The sequence below is a fragment of the Oncorhynchus clarkii genome, chromosome 6 (assembly GCF_045791955.1).
Source record: "Oncorhynchus clarkii lewisi isolate Uvic-CL-2024 chromosome 6, UVic_Ocla_1.0, whole genome shotgun sequence".
Classification (NCBI taxonomy): Eukaryota; Metazoa; Chordata; class Actinopteri; order Salmoniformes; family Salmonidae; genus Oncorhynchus; species Oncorhynchus clarkii.
In genome coordinates this window covers 26,681,929-26,698,804 of record NC_092152.1, presented here as the reverse complement: position 1 = coordinate 26,698,804, position 16,876 = coordinate 26,681,929, and the positions used below count along the sequence as shown (strand labels likewise).

At 41.4% G+C, this 16,876-nt stretch overlaps 1 protein-coding gene across 1 annotated transcript; it reads left to right on the top strand.

The window, feature by feature from the left end:
• Positions 1-57: 57 nt before the first annotated feature.
• LOC139410880 (BCL2/adenovirus E1B 19 kDa protein-interacting protein 3-like) lies at positions 58-15,273 on the top strand. The gene is made up of 6 exons (XM_071156499.1): positions 58-194; positions 10,358-10,628; positions 10,731-10,812; positions 10,937-11,028; positions 11,326-11,475; positions 12,236-15,273. The coding sequence occupies exons 1-6, from the start codon at positions 107-109 to the stop codon at positions 12,282-12,284; spliced, it is 732 nt and encodes a 243-aa protein (XP_071012600.1). The 5' UTR covers positions 58-106; the 3' UTR covers positions 12,285-15,273.
• The last annotated feature ends 1,603 nt before the right edge of the window (positions 15,274-16,876 follow it).

The window sequence follows — 16,876 nt, the reverse complement described above, 5'->3', positions numbered from 1 at the left end:
CACATTTTGAACAACAAATTAAAGTTCGTGAAATAATTTAGTGACGTCTCTTCTCAGGTGAGCCAATCATATATGATACGCCTGCGCGCGCTGTCGCTTGCGTGTCATGTTGACAAACGCTAAAGACGGAGCTGGCAACATGTCCGCCACTGCTTCTGCTCAGCAAAACAATAACGAGGAGCCTAGCCTAAACGGTAAGTATCACCGACAACCTTTTCGAACAATCAAGAGTTTTGAATACATGTCCAACAAATGTGCTTTATTTTCATGGTAAATGTTTTTAACAAAACATCGCAAAAGTTGCCTCCTAGGTTAGAATTTCTTCTGCTTCCTTAGGGCAGGAGGAGCTCTTAATATTGTTTAAACGTCACCCTTATTGCTCCAATTGATTTACTTTGAATGTTTGAGTGACAGGATTTCAACCAACCATGGAAGGATACCACTGAACTAGTTTGTCTTGGGGCGGGCTTAATCCATATCAAAACATGTCTGAAAAGAAAATTATAAATGAAATGTGTCGAATCCGAACAAATTCCCTGTTTTAAATCATGTAATGTGTTTACATAACTCCAGCTACTCATACGCTTTTATGGTTTGAGTTGCACACATTCAGTGCATTGTCGATTTTCTGAATCCACACACAGGCGAATGGAATGCATTCAATAGACAACGTTTTTGCCATGCGAAACACATTTCTAGACGTTGCATACAGCATGTCTACGTATGTGCGTTTTCCTGCAGGGAACGTGTGCATATTATTTTTTTTAGTTCCAAGAGGTGGGACCAATTCGCTATTATTCGAGTCACAAGCAAGTCACAAATCGAGTTCCAATTAGAACGGGTCAAATACAAGTCGTGCATTCTAAGGGCAAGTTGTCACAAGTTTTTTTTTAATGTAAATTCTTAAGTCAATAAAAATGTGCTATGCAGGCAATGAATTGTTCAAATACAATTGTATTTGTCACATGCGCCGAACACAACCTTACAGTGAAATGCCTACTTACAAGCCCTTAACCGACAATACAGTTTTAAGAAAAGGGGGGGGGGGTCTAATTATTAAGGAGCAACGATACAATAACAGTAGCGAGGCTATATACAGGGGGTTCCGGGACAGAGTCAATGTGCTGGGGCACCGGTTAGTCGCGGTAATTGATTTAATATGTACATGTTAGGTAAAGTAACTATGCATCGATAATAAACAGAGTAGCAGCAGCGTAAAAATGTGGGGTGGGGTCAATGCAAATAGTCCGGATAGCCATTTGATTAACTGTTCAAGAGTCTTATGGCTTGGGGTTGAAGCTGTTATTAAGAAACCTTTTTGACCTAGAGTGGCTGGAGTCCTTGGCAATTTTTTGGGGCCTTCTGGTATAGAGGTCCTGGGTGGCAGGAAGCTTGACCCCAGTGATGTACTGGGCCGTTCACACTACCCTCTGGTGCCTTGCGGTCAGAGGCTGAGCAGTTGCCATACCAGACGGTGATGCAACCAGTCAAGATGCTCTCGATGGTGCAGCTGTTGAACTTTGAGGATCTGAGCAACCATGCCAAATCTTTTCAGTCTCCTGAGTGTGAATAGGTGTTGTCGTGCCCTCTTCACGACTGTGCTTGTCTATTTGAGACAACCATACAGCCATTTTCATTATTCTATCTTCAACACATTTTTGATTATGTTGTTCATTTTTACTACAAATTCAAATGTGAGCTTCGTAGGTAAATGCTCAATTTCAAGCACTTTTGACATAACAAAATACCAGTAGGCCTATGCTAGTAATTGTTGCTTGATGCCCCATTGCTGGTGAGTTTGCAAGGTAAACAGTTCATATTCTTGATCACCGAACAATTTTTGGATCTGCATATTCATTTATGGCAATCCTCTCTCCATACAATTTGATGTTTACGCTGCACCCGGTCCTATTGCTGTAAAGTAAATCAGCAATCTGTTTGCTAGCGCAAGGATTTTCTAACTAATTTTAATTAGTTAATTTTGACCCCCACAAAGACGTAGTTCAAAGCTTACGCACAATCACTGCACAGATGTAGCCTGTCATTACAGCCATAAATAGTGATGCATTTTCAAACAACAAGATTTTGAAATTAACAGCGTTTTACACCCGCATTTTGAGATGAGTCATTCAAGTAAGCAGTCAATATCAACTAGGGATATCATGTCACGTTGACCATATTTAAATGCACACATTATTCCAGATAGTAGCTCATATCCCGCTTAAGGTCTAATACTGTATAAGCTGTTTACATACATACCTTTTGATATCCCGCTCAATGAGTATCCCTCTAACCACAAATAAACAGAATATTCCTAATTTAAGTTCATATGGGTTAAATGGAATAATAACTGATATATGGACACTGACTGTAGGCCTATAACATCTCACATGTAGTCTAATATATTTTCTTGCAGTAAAATTATAAAATAAATGTTAATTTTGTCTCAGGAACAGGAGTGGAGAAATGTGATTTCTTTCAGCATCTCTTGAGAGAATGTGTGTGTAATATTATCTTTGACACTGTTCTGCAAGCAGACAATTTCAACCTTAAAATATGCACCCAGTACAAAACAGAAGTTTTATTAGAAATGTTTTTCTCAAATGTTTTTCTCCTTAAAACTGGTCAAACTGATGACATTTCTCACAGGACCAATCGTTCCACAGTTTTTTTTTTTTTAAATTACATTTTTATTCATTTACCCTTTATTTGGCAAGTCAATTAAGAACAAATTGATATTTACAATGACGGCCTAACCCGGCCAAACCCTCCCCTAGCCCATACGACGCTGGGCCAATTCAGCGCCGCTCTATGGGACTCTCGATCACGGCCAGTTGTGATAGTCTGGGATTGAACCAAGGTCTGTAGTGATGCCTCTAGCACTGTGATGCAGTGTCTTAGACTGCTTTGCCACTCGGGAGCTCAAACGTTATTGTTTTTGAGTTATTGCTTTTTCTCACCGGTCCCTAAACAAAACAGACAACTTCACTGGTGTTAACTAGATTACTAATGCATTTATTCTATCGTTGTAAGACATTATTCTGGTAAGCACTACTTTATTTAGTCTTCTGGGGCAACAAGTTATAATAGAAGAGAAGCTGCGTGTATCAAACTATAGTTGATAAACAAATGTAAGTTATAAGTTCTTATAACCTTATCCTCCTCCTCCTCTGTTCCTCTGGTGATGTAGAGGTTAACCCAGGCCCTGCAGCCCTCAGCACCACTTCCATTCCCCAGGCGCTCTCATTTGTTGACTTCTCTAACTGTAAAAGCCTTGGTTTCATGCATGTTAACATTAGAAGCCTCCTCCCTAAGTTTGTTTTATTCAATGCTTTAGCACACACCGCCGACCCTGATGTCCTAGCCGTATCTGAATCCTGGCTTATGAAGGCCACCAAAAATCCTGAAATTTCCATCCCCAACTACAACATTTTCCGACAAGATAGAACTGCCAAAGGGGGCGGAGTTGCAATCTACTGCAGAGAGAGCCTGCAGGGTTCAGTCATGCTATCCAGGTCTGTGCCCAAAGAATTCGAGCTTCTACTTTTGCGGCTTGTTATAGACCTCCTTCAGCACCCAGCTGTGCCCTGGACACCATATGTGAATTGATTGCCCCCCATCTATCTTCAGAGTTCGTACTGTTAGGTGACCTAAACTGGGATATGCTTAACACCCCGGCCGTCCTACAATCTAAGATAGATGCCCTCAATCTCACACAAATTATTAAGGAGCCTACCAGGTACAACCCTAAATCCGTAACCATGGGCACCCTCTTAGATATCATCCTGACCAACTTGCCCTCTAAATACACCTCTGCCGTCTTCAACCAGGATCTCAGCGATCACTGCCTCATTGACTGCGTGAATGATGGGTCTGCGGTCAAATGACCACACCTCATCACTGTCAAACGCTCCCTAAAACACTTCAGCGAGCAGGTCTTTCTAATCGACCTGGCCCGGGTATCCTGGAAGGATATTGACCTCATCCCGTCAGTAGAGGATGCCTGGTTTCTCTTTAAAAGTGCTTTCCTCTCCATCTTAAATAAGCATGCCCCAGTCAAAAAAAATGTAGACCTAAGAACAGATACAGCCCTTGGTTCACCCTAGACTTGACTGCCCTTGACCAGCACAAAAACATCCTGTGGCGTTCTGCATTAGCATCGAATAGCTCCTGCGATATGCAACTTTTCAGGGAAGTCAGGAATCAATATAGTCAGTTAGGAAAGCTAAGGCTAGCTTTTTCAAACAGAAATGTGAATCCTGTAGCACTAATTCTAAAAAGTTTTGGGTCACTAACGTCCATGGAGAATAAGAGCACCTCCTCCCAGCTGCCCACTGCACTGAGGCTAGGAAACACTGTCACCGCCGATAAATCTACGATAAGGATTATTTCAATAAGCATTTTTCTACAGTTGGGCATGCTTTCCACCTGGCTACCCCTACCCTGGCCAGCAGCTCAGCACCCTCTGCAGCAACTTGCCCAACCCCCCCCCCCCCCCTCCCCATTTCTCCTTCACCCAAATCCAGACAGCTGATGTTCTGAAAGAGCTGCAAAATCTGGATCCCTCCAAATCAGCTGTGCTAAATAATCTGGACCCTCCCTTTTTAAAATTATCCACTGAAATTGTTGCAACCTCTATTACTAGCCTGTTCAACCTCTCGTCTGAGATCCCCAAAGATTGGAAAGATGCCGCTGATATCCCCCTCTTCAAAGGGGAAACACTCTAGACCAACATTTATAGACCTATATCCATCCTGCCCTGCCTTTCTAAAATCTTTGAAAGCCAAGTTAAAAACAGATCAACGACCATTTTCAATCCCACCGTACCTTCTCCACTATGCAATCTGGTTTCCAAGCTGGTCATGGGTGCACCTCAGCCACGCTCAAGGTCCTAAACGATATCATAACCGCCATCGATAAGAGACAGTACTGTGCAGTTGTCTTCATTGGCCTGGCCAAGGCTTTCGAATGTGTTAACCTGTGTTAACAAACCTCCAAATGAGATTCAATGCCATGCAACACTCCTTCCATGGCCTCCAACTGCTTTTAAATGCTAGTAAAACTAAATGCATGCCCTTGAACCGATTGCTGCCTGCCCGACTAGCATCACACCTCTGGATTGTTCTGACTTAGAATATGTGGACAACTACAAATACCTAGGTGTCTGGTTAGACTGTAAACTCTCATTCCAGACTCACATTAAGCATCTCCAATCCAAAATGAAATCTATAATCGGCTTCCTATTTCGCAACAAAGCCTCCGTCACTCATGCTGCCAAATATACCCTCGTAAAACTGATCATCCTACCGATCCTTGACTTCGGCGATGTCATTTACAAAATAGCCTTCAGCACTCTACTCGGCAAATTGGATGCAGTCTATCACAGTGCCATCTGTTTTGTCACCAGAGCCCCATATACTACCCACCAATGCGACCTGTATGCTCTCATTGGCTGGCCCTCGCTACATATTCTTCGCCAAACATACTGGCTCCAGGTCATCTATAAGTCTTTGCTAGGTAAAGCCCCGCCTTATCTCAGCTCACTGGTCACGATAGCAACACCAACCCGTAGCACGGACTCCAGCAAGTATATTTCACTGTTCATCCCCAAAGCCAACACTTCCTTTGGCCGCCTTTCTTTCCAGTTCTCTGCTGCCAATGACTGGAATGTATTGCAAAAGTCACTGAAGTGAGAGAGACCTATCTCCCTCACTAACTTTTTGCATCAGCTGTCAGAGCAGCTTGGGGGGGCTTGGGCACTGTACCTGTAGACAGCCGATCTGTAAATAGCACACCCACTTACCTCATCCCCATATTGTTATTTATACTCTTGCTCTTTTGCACCCAAGTATATCTACTTGCACATCACCATCTACACATCTATCACTCCAGTGTTAATGCTACATTGTAATTATTTTGCCTCTATGGCCTATTTATTGCCTTACCTCCCTACTCTTCTACATTTGCATACACAGTACATATATGTTTCTATTGTGTTATTGACTGTACGTTTGTATATGTGTCACTCTGTTGTTTTTGTTGCACTGCTTTGCTTTATCTTGGCATGGTCGCAGTTGTAAATGAAAACTTGTTCTCAACTGGCCTACCTGGTTGAATAAAGGTGAAATAAAATAAAATAAATCCAAAACTTGTCTAAATTAGGGATGAATGTAGCAATTATGCTCTGCGGTTCAGTACGGAGTATCAGCAAAGTGAATTATGGTGGATTGAACTGGTAGGTAGTTATTTTTGAAGTGATTTGTTTGACAATCAGATGAAAACATCACACAACACCCATAAAATGCAAAACTCAGCCTGCGCAGACCGTGTAAAGCAACAGTAAACAGGATAAAATGTTCACATGCCACAGTATCCCATCTAAGATCAACATATCCCAGGCATCTTATCCGGGTTCTCATAACCGGGATACAAGCTTTTAATTTTTTTTTTAAAGGATATGATGTTTACATGTGTCCACTCAAAAGCAGAATACTTGAGATCCCGAATAATAACGGGATATTGGTTTGCATGTTAACATGGTCATTGTCACTTCTCTGGAGTCCAGAGCAAGCAGGATCATACTTGTAAGAAGCGGATGTTGCAGGATTGAATGGAAAGCATGACGTGTCTTTAGCCATTTTTCTTCCTCACAAATATCTTAATTAGTTTGCAAGAATGCTACATCTTCATCTCAAAAGAATTTGAAGGGTGTGTGATGTTACAGCTATCTTTAGACGTAATATAGCCAGTACCACCACTGAGGTGTATAATTAACCCACCCAAACTAGGCCTATCTGAAATATGATCAATGAAATCACCAGGTAGCCTATTGTTGTGACAAAGATGTGTCTGTAGCAGATTGCTAAATGGTACTTAATATGGAATAATGTACATTAATGGCAGGCAAAACCGGAGAAAATTAAACAAGTGCTTTCTGGTCACTAATCTGAATATGTGAGCCCGCCTTTGCGCGCCAATGCTGATGATTGGTCAACAGTCAAGATGCACAACTTTTTGGTTCTGAAGCACAGATTAGATGATTTTGAAACAAGAATTTGGTGCATTTCCGTAGGCCTATGTTAGTGACCAGGTTGAATAAGCGAAGGTATAAATATAAAATACAAATGGTAGGCTACACTCACAACCCACCCAAAACCTTTTCACTGAGCAAGCTCACCTGATCTGTGTTGACTGATAGTTTGCTGGTCCAATTAGAGGACCAAGTTTGTGTTTCACTTTTTTTTGTTTTTTTTGCAAGTGTGATACAGTGGCTGCGTGGAGAGTAATTCACGAAGACTCTATGCCACAAAGTAAGTGACAAAACATTATAAAACCTGGCCAGATAAGTCTCCAGTCAAATAAGAGTCCCGAGCATTAAGGCTCCAAGTTATTTTATTTTTTATATCATGCTGATTCTCAAATCATCAAATTTGTGGCTCAAGTCAGACTCAAGTCCAAGTCATTCGACTCAAGTCCACACCTATCAATTGCCCATAACACTTAGTGATAGGTTAGTGTGTCATCATACCATATCCTTACAAGGCTTTCTCATAATAAGATTTATACTAGATTAGGCTTCTCAATGTCTCAATCTAATCAGTAATAAAAATGTTAGTTTTTTTTTTGGTAGGGGTGGTAAATCTGTTTGGGTAGGAACTGTCAAAAGTAAACCTTGCAGATAACGCAATAGGTATATTGTCTACTTCCACCCACAATGACTGCTACTGTATGCTGAACAGTCAATATTGACATGACCATCAGATGCAGTTTCTAAACTGCCCACACAGTCCACGTTGGAGGCAAAAGCACAAGATTAAGATGGTATAGGTTGGTATTATCGGTGTCCTTGTATAGTACTTTCTGTTCCTTTTTGTCCCTTTTTTTACAGTATGGAGATGCAGAGTGGATTTCTGGTAGAATGCACAGGGAAAGTCCTAGAAGAGGTTTAGTTAGTTGAATGTTGCTCAGGCGTAACTGGCTAAATAGTCAGGCCCTGGATTTGATGGCCCTGGATTCGATGCTTAGCTTGGTTGCAGAGATTGCATAACTCCCCTCCCTCCTACCCGTACATGGGAGCAGTTTGGATTCCATTCAGGCAGCCTGCTGTTAGAGGCAGTAGCACTATCATTATGAAATGTAGGCTATCATCTGGATAGTGTTTATTTATAGAGAAGCAATGAAATGAAGCAAAATTATGAATAAGAGGCATACTTTTTCAGATGATGGATAGACATAACATCTCTATGCTATGTCTATGTTTTATAGAATATGCACATTATGTAAGGGCCCAGATTGGCAATGGAACCACATAACCTCACTGACAGTGGCATTCAGGCCACCCCTACTAACCTTGTCCCCAGGCTCGAATTAGAGGGAGAGCTGGCTGGTGGACGAGATTACCCCATTACAAGCCCAATTGATGTCCCCAAGAGAGGAAGTCAGGAATGTTTTGCTTAATAGCCGTGGGTGCTTTTTTATGACTGTGAGCAAAGACTGAGAGCATGCTTTGTTCCAGTTGCGGCTTAAAGCATACTAGACTTTGAGTCCAGTACCTTTTTCTAAACTGAAATCTACTGAAGTCTGCTATACTATATATACAAAAGTATGTGGACACCCTTTCAAATAAGTGGATTTGGCTTTTTCAGCCACACCTGTTGCATGGCTGTATGCCATCTCCATAGACAAACATTGTACTGCCAATGGCTTTACTGAAGAGCTCAGTCGCTTTCAACGTGGCACCGTCCTATGCCACCTTTTCAACAAGTCAGTTCATCAGATTTCTGCCCTGCTAGAGCTTCCCCGGTCAACTGTAAGTGCTGTTATTGTGAAGTTGAAACATCTAAGAGCAACAACGGCTTACTCACGAAGTGGTAGGCCACACAAGCTCACAGCTGGACCACTGAGTGCTGAAGCACATAAAAATCGTCTGTCCTCAGTTGCAACACTCACTACCGAGTTACAAACTGCCTCTGGAAGCAACGTCAGCACAACAACTGTTCGTTGGGAGCTTCATGAAATGGGTTTCCATGGCCAGGCAGCCGCAAACAAGCCCAAGTTCACCATGTGCAATGCCAAGCGTCGGCTGTAGTGGTGTAAAGCTTGCCGCCATTGGACTCTGGAGCAGTGGAAATGCGTTCTCTGGAGTGATGTTTCACTCATCACCATCTGGTAGTCCGAAGGATGAATCTGGGTTTGGTGGATGCCAGGAGAACGCTACCTGTCCGAATGCATAGTGCCAACTGTAAAGTTTGGCGAATGCCCTTTCCCGTTTCAGCATGACAATGCCCCCGTGCACAAAGCGAGGTCCATACAGAAATGGTTTGTTGAGATTGGTTGTGGAAGAACTTGACTGGCCTGCACAGAGCCCTGACCTCAATCCCATCGAACACCTTTGGGAGGAATTGGAATGCTGACGATGAGCCAGGCCTAATCGCCCAACATCAGTGCCCAACTTTACTAATGCTCTTGTGGCTAAATGGAAGCAAGTCCGTGCAGCAATGTTCCAACGTCTAGTGGAAAGCTTTCCCAGAATAGTTGAGGCTGTTATAGCAGCGAAGGGGGGACCAACTCCATATTAATGCCCATGATTTTGGAATGAGATGTTTGAGCAGGTGTCCACATACTTTTGGTCATGTAATGTATGTTTGTTTTTGTTAATGAAGGCAATCATTTCAGTAACATGCACATGCAACCTTAGGTCTACAAAGATCCTCTATTGGTGTCCTTAACATCTAAAACCCATGCATGCATGTCTATTTTTTGTTTTACAAAATTATTCTGCTTTCATGTATATGGAGTTAGGCCTAATCCTCGGCAGCATAGGGTGGCTATCCACTGACTCTCCTTGTTAACATGCACTGCTGTATGTTCCATACAGTGACTTCATTACACATACTGTGAGTGGCTGAGACAAACAAGGCCAGACCAAGCACAGACATGTCTCATGCATCTGATATAAAAGGTCCTAAACGGTAGAAGGGATGCATTCCTCTGCCAGGGGCTCTCTGCTGTAGACTAAGATGAAATGTAAATGTCTGGATCTCTCTTCGGGCTCAGTGAGTCTTTTTGTGTCATGATGACTTCTCTCTTTGTTGACTTTGTAGCTAATTGCAAGCACTTACAGCAGCTATTTGGTGTTTTCCCCAAGTACCACTGCCTTCATTCTCCAGCTTGCTCATTTGAATTACAATAGTAGCTGCAAGTTCTCTTTTCAAAATGCAATGTTTTTGGTGACGGTGCAGTAAGCCATGCATCGAATTTGAGAATGTCACTTCATCTTTACCATTAGACTTATGTCACTAACATTTGTACTAATACACATACTTCCTCTAAACCCCACTGCCATCTTTGTTTTCAGGGTCATGGGTGGAGCTGGAGATGAATGGAAACAACAGGAACCAAGCCCTGCTGCCAAACGCCACCACACCCTCTCCTGCCCCGGGGAACGGGAATGAGGGGGAGAGTCAGGCCCCTCAGGCCCTGGAGGTGGTGCCAGAGGAGGTGGAGGAGAGTCTGACAGCGGCACTGGAGCATGTGCCCTCATCCTCCTCTATCCACAATGGAGACATGGAGAAGATCCTGCTGGATGCTCAGCACGAGTCCAGCCAGAGCAGCTCCTCCTGCGACAGGTAAGGGAGTGTCATGTTTTTAGTGTACTCCCTAAACTCTGTCCTCCATGTTGAGGTGTTTGTATAATTTGTGTATTCATTTCCTCCTGTGTTGCACCTCAGTCCTCACAGACCTCCCAGTCCAGATCAGGATGACGGCCAAATCACGTTTGATGTGGAGATGTCCAGTCGGAGAGGAAGCCAGGTACAACAACCCAGCCTGCCCTCATGTCTCTCTTCCTCCATCAATGCCCCTGTCTACACTGTTACACTATAGGCATACAGTAATTCTCTGTTCACATGTGCTCTCTCTCTCCCCCCATCTGCAGTTAGAGGAGGAAGGTCCAGAGAAAAACAAAGAGGATATATTGATGAACAAAGTTGCAGATTGGTCCAGTCGGCCTGAAAACGTTCCACCCAAGTAAGGAGACACACGGCACACTCTAACACAGTGTTGGGCAAACTACGATCCGGCCCGCGAGCCCATTCAATCCAGCCGGAGGGAGATATAAAGTATAAACATAGAAAATGTGCGGCCCTTTCAAAATCCCTATGTGGCCTTCAAGCCTTTAAAGTTTTCCCACCCCTGTTCTAACACAAAACTGCTAGCCTAAATCATAGCAAAAATAGACAAATGTCAGTTTTCTGTGGGATAACAATGCAATTTGTTTCAAGATGGTGAACATGTTCAGTGATTTATTTATTTATTTTTTTGTAGGGAGTTCCACTTCCGTCACCCCAGACGCTCAGTATCCCTAAGCATGAGAAATAGTGGAGCCATGAAGAAAGGGGGTATCTTCTCTGCTGACTTCCTCAAAGTCTTCATCCCTTCCTTACTGCTATCTCACATTCTTGCCCTTGGCATTGGGTGAGTGACTGTTCCATCTTACACAACTAGCAAATCAAATGGATATGTGAGTATTTGTAGATTGTCTGCTGTTGAATCATTGTCATTAGTGCTGAGCGATTAGTGCTTTTTTGTGATCTGTTCGATTATACGTTTTTTGATTTTGCCCTATCACAATAAAACAATTAAAAGTCCCATGGTAGTGACTGCCCATTATTACTTAACCATAATTTTTCACATTACATTAGTTGTGTATTACATTAGTTTTATTTGATAACTTGGAATGATATAATAAAGTAATCTTATTTCTCTAGAGCTGCTGCATATGCTGTCTGACAAAATCACTTTTGTATTTCTTAAATAAGGCATACTTTTATGACTGCTGAATACCAAGCTATCAATCACTTAGATCATGTATTTTCAAAGCAACAGCTGCTCTCTATATCCCCTCACGATCGTGCATTCTTCTGCCTCTTCTGTAGCAGGCATAAGAGACTGGACAAGGTAGATAGATGCGCAATGGATTACGGTCATTGTAGTTGATTACCATGTTTTTGCACTAAACAATGTGGAATATTGGCCTTTTGGAAACTACAACTCCCTACTACATCACACAGTTCAGGCTGGGTCTGATTTATCTCTAGAGAAAATGTTCAATGTGCGCATTGAACTCACAGAAGGAAAAACTGAATAAAATGAACCGTCGTCGCTCAATTAGCTGTTAAAAACAACTGTCAGTTAATCGCTCAGCATTGTCATGCTGTACTTATTGTCTCCTTAGGGTCTACATTGGGAAGAGACTCCCCACGCCTTCCACCAGCTCTTTCTAAACCCAAAGTGAAGCAGTATCTGGAAGTCGCATCAAAATTATCCTGTTGACTAGTTGTTACAATGTCTTCATGTGCTTAAATGTCCTCTTTTCCTCTGCATCCATTGTATGCCTAGCTAGCTCATTTCAACTGTTTTTTCCCCCTTTTTAGTTATTTGTACCACTATCTAACAATGACTTACCCACGTTTTTTGATGTAGCGTGCTTTTGGAGGGTTCATAATTCATAAATGACTGGGAACTTTTTACCTTTTGACACAGATTGGCTTTGAACAGTAATGACCACTAGCAGCACATAATAGTTAACAGCACCTACCTGAATCTGAGTGATGTACTTCTGGACAAAATTATTCCTCAAAAGCTGTTTATACTGTACTGCACAAACACTGTAACTGGTATTGGATGGCACAGGGCCTGAGGGTTTGGGAATTTCTCTTAGATTTCTACACAGATTACTTGGCTTAGACCTAGAGATTGTGCTTTGAGAAATCAAGAATTCCTCGACTGCTCCCTACTCCAAGTCAGTAAATTTCATGGTGACTTTTACCTGAACCAAAATAAGCTACATATCTGCAGTACGTCTTTCAATTGGCATTGAGAATTGCAGTAACTGTGAATCAAGTGGTATTGTTGTTCAGATTTGTTATTTTATTATGGTTTGGAATAATATTCAGCCCAGACTTATCAATTCAGGATAAGTTTGCTTGTAATTCTAGCCTATTCTTGTTATACCTAATTTGTGTCATTTAGTAGCCCCAAATAATTTTCTCTGAAGGTGGTCTCTTGGTGAAAGGGTGTGAATAGTGATGCTAGTAGCTACTGCAGATTTCCATTGATTAATAGGAAAACATCCCAGTAGATGCAGAAAGAATAGTACATCTAAATGCAGTACAGGTTAAAGTACGGGGTAAGGGAAAGTTTGAATGAAGACTTTATGTACAGTAGTTGATACCAATATACACAACCTGCCTGTTGTTCAACAACTAATGTGTCAATGCCACACATTCTTCCTTTTGTTTTTCATATCTAATTTATTTTCTCCAAGCTGATTCTATAAACCTTTTGAATGTAAGTTTTCCTGTGTGGTAACACGCCCTCAGTGTATAGGTCCCAGCCACCATACAGAGTAGGATGTATTGGTGGAATGATGTTATAACTGGCCACAAATAATTCAGTTTTGTTTCCTTTTGGTACACAAAATTACTACTGCATAGTGCCAAATATAGATTTATTTTAATCTCAGCGCTTTCATTACAAAGGTAACACGCACAGTGATTTCTCAACTATTGGACAAGTTTAACTAACACAAACAGTTTCATGCACTCATATCTCCATTCCTGATAAGTCCTGGTTTTGACATGTCCTCCGGTGAACATTTTGTGTATGCATGAAATATGTTTCCATTCCCCATAGGCATACATTTCCATAAAGCGGACCATATGCAAGTAATGATTTTTAGATACATCTTTAACAATGACCTATTTGGTACTGAAATAATTTTATGAAATCTGATAAAGGACCCTTTTTTCTTTTTTTTGCAATAGTAAAAAGCTTTTTTTTTTTTTTCATACACTAAGTAATTATTCTCACATAGCGTGCAATAGGAACTCCTGAGAAAGTATCTTTACAGAACCAGCACTCCACCCCTGCTTGGTTATTTAGGGTTTTGTTTTTTAACTTTGGGGGGGAAGGGTGAGTGGACAATGGGGATAGATGTGATGATTGTAGTAGGGTTCTTTTTTTTGAGTGGGATTGTTTTTTGTGCCTCTGTTCTTGGTTTGTGCCAACTCAAAGTAACTCCCATTGTATGCATACCTTTAGCTTGTAATTGGCATTGATTAACTTATTATCATTCATGAGATGCCAAAGGCTGTCATAGCTTTCATTTAATATTGTCAAGTCCATCCTGTATCTAACGCAGAAGAAGTATGTGCATTATCATTGGTTTCATTTTTTTTCTTTGATAATCCAAAATACAAACTGAAAGATGCTTGGTCTTTTCCTTGAACATGTTTTGTTTGTGATATTGATTCTAGTAGCAAGAACTTTCAGCCTTGTTTGATAGTTTTTCCAATTTGATGAAAATCTGACATTAAAATGAGAAATTAATCGCAATTCACTCCAATGTGGTTTTTGAATGGTGAAAACGGATAACAGAAATGCATTGTAAAACATTGTCAACAGAAGAGGAAGGTGGGTGATAGAGTACTTGACACTAATCCATCTTGATGCATGAAAAGTAGAAAGAATAGGCAGTGGCAGAGGTGTTTCACATTAATTGGCAGATGTTTATTGAACCTAGACAGCGACTGGGTAGATGTAACAGTACCGTCTCTCCATATTTTCAAACAGTGACGCACTAAATCAATAATATGGTCAAATGAACCACTTTGCATTGATCTGAATATCGGTGAAAGGTTGTAGATTGTTGCAAGCAAGGTTTATTGCTGTTATCTCTGACTTGAATAATTTAAACAATGTCAAGTCAACCCTTTTACCAAGTTACTTAGCAGTTGAGGTTTAGAGGAAATAGTGTAAATAGAAAAGTACTATATTAAGATGTCTGTCCTCTTAGCCTCAGCATGCTGTCTCTAAATGAATGCTTACGTTTTTCTCTGTGTATGCCGAAACACTGTTTTGTAAGGAACAGATCATTCTTGGTTCATCCCATTAGTTCATGTTTCTATTATACTCTGAGGGATAAATACCTCTTTTAACCCATGGCAACAGAGGAGAGGTTTGGGGATTTCAGACATCTCGATTGGCTTACAGCAGATGTTCTGATGTTGAAAGAAGTGGTACAATGCATTCAGAAAATATTCAGACCCCCTCGACTTTTTCCACATTTTGTTACGTTACAGCCTTATTCTAAAATGGATTAAATAGTTTCCCCCTCAATCTACACACAATACCCCCATAATGACAAAGCAAAAACAGGTTTTTAGATTTTTTGTTGCACATTTTATAAAAAATTAACTGAAATCACATTTACATAAGTATTCAGACCCTTTACTCAGTACTTTGAAGCACCCTTGGCAGCAATTACAGCCTTAAGTCTTGGGTATGATGCTACAAGCTTGGCACACCTGTATTTGGGGAGTTTCTCCCATTCTTCTCTGCAGATCCTTTCCAACTCTGTCAGATTGGATGGGGAGAGTCGCTGCACAGTCTGAGGTCCTGAGGGCTCTGGAGCAGGCTTTCAAGGATCTCTGTATTTTGCTCCATTCATCTTTCCATTGATCCTGACTAGTCACCCAGTCCCTGCCGCTGAAAAACATCCCCACAGCATGATGCTGCCGACATGCTTCACTGTAGGGATGGTGCCAGGTTTCCTCCAGACGCTTGGCATTCAGGCCAAGGATTTCAATCTTGGTTTCATCAGACCAGAGAATCTTGTTTCTCATGGTCGGAGTCCTTTTGGGTGTCTTTTGGCAAACTCCAAGTTGGCTATCGTGCTTTTTACTGAGTGGCTTCTATCTGGCCATGAGCATAAAGGCCTGGTTGGTGGAGTGCTGTTGAGATTGTTGTCCTTCTGGAAGGTTCTCCACATAGGAGCTGTCAGAATGACTATCTGGTTTTTGGTCACCTCCCTAACCAAGGCCCTTCTCCCCTGATTGCTCAGTTTGGCTGGGCTGCCAGTTCTATGAACTGTCTTGGTGGTTCCAAACTTCTTCCATTTAAGAATGGAGGCCAGTGTTCTTGAGGACCTGCAATGCTGCAGAATTTTTTTGGGTACCCTTCCACAGATCTGTGCCTTGTCACAATCCCCTCTCGGAGCTCTACGGACAATTCCTTCGACCTCATGGCTTGGTTTTTGCTCTGACATGCACTGTCAACTGTGGGACCTCCATATAGCCAGGTGTGTGCCTTTCCAAATCATGTACAATCAATTGAATTCACTACAGGTGGATACAACTATCAAGTTGTACAAACATCTCATGGATGATCAATGGAAACAGGATGCACTTGATCTCAATTTCAAGTCTCATAGCAAAGGGTCTGAATACTTATGTAAAGGTATTTCAGATGTATTTTTTAATACATTTGCAAACATTTCTAAACCTGTTTTGGCTGTTATTATGGGGCATTGTGTTTAGATTGAGGGGGAAAATAATTGAATCCATTTTAGAATAAGGCTGTAACGTAAAAATGTGAAAAAGGGAAGGGGTCTGAATGCACTGTATGTGTTAATTTCTACCTACATGGACAAACTGCTACTTGGCCACATGGCTATGCGTATGAGTGAATGGCTTCCTTCGTAATTTTAAAAGCAATCTAATTGAATTTATATTACATTAAATTAAACAGAATATGCACAATACATCCCTGAATTAATTAAATCAACATGCACACCTGACTGTCATATTGTTTGATGAAACATAACAGCATTTAATCCATAAGGCTTCCACACACGATGTATATTACTAAATACACAAGTGGTTTCAATCATCAAAGGTGTAACAAATTTAAACCTGACAGTAGATTGTTCCTATACCACCAATAGAGGTGGTACATGGATATTAGTGTGTGGGCCTTTTCCTCATTACTCTCATTAGTCACCACTCATACATGAAAGGATCATTTCCACACCTAA

Coding starts and splice junctions, on each gene's coding strand:
- LOC139410880 (XM_071156499.1), top strand. CDS start 107: ATGTTGACAAACGCTAAAGACGGAGCTGGCAACATGTCCGCCACTGCT. Junction 10,629..10,730: donor AGCAGCTCCTCCTGCGACAG/GTAAGGGAGTGT, acceptor GTTGCACCTCAG/TCCTCACAGACCTCCCAGTC. Junction 11,029..11,325: donor CCTGAAAACGTTCCACCCAA/GTAAGGAGACAC, acceptor ATTTTTTTGTAG/GGAGTTCCACTTCCGTCACC.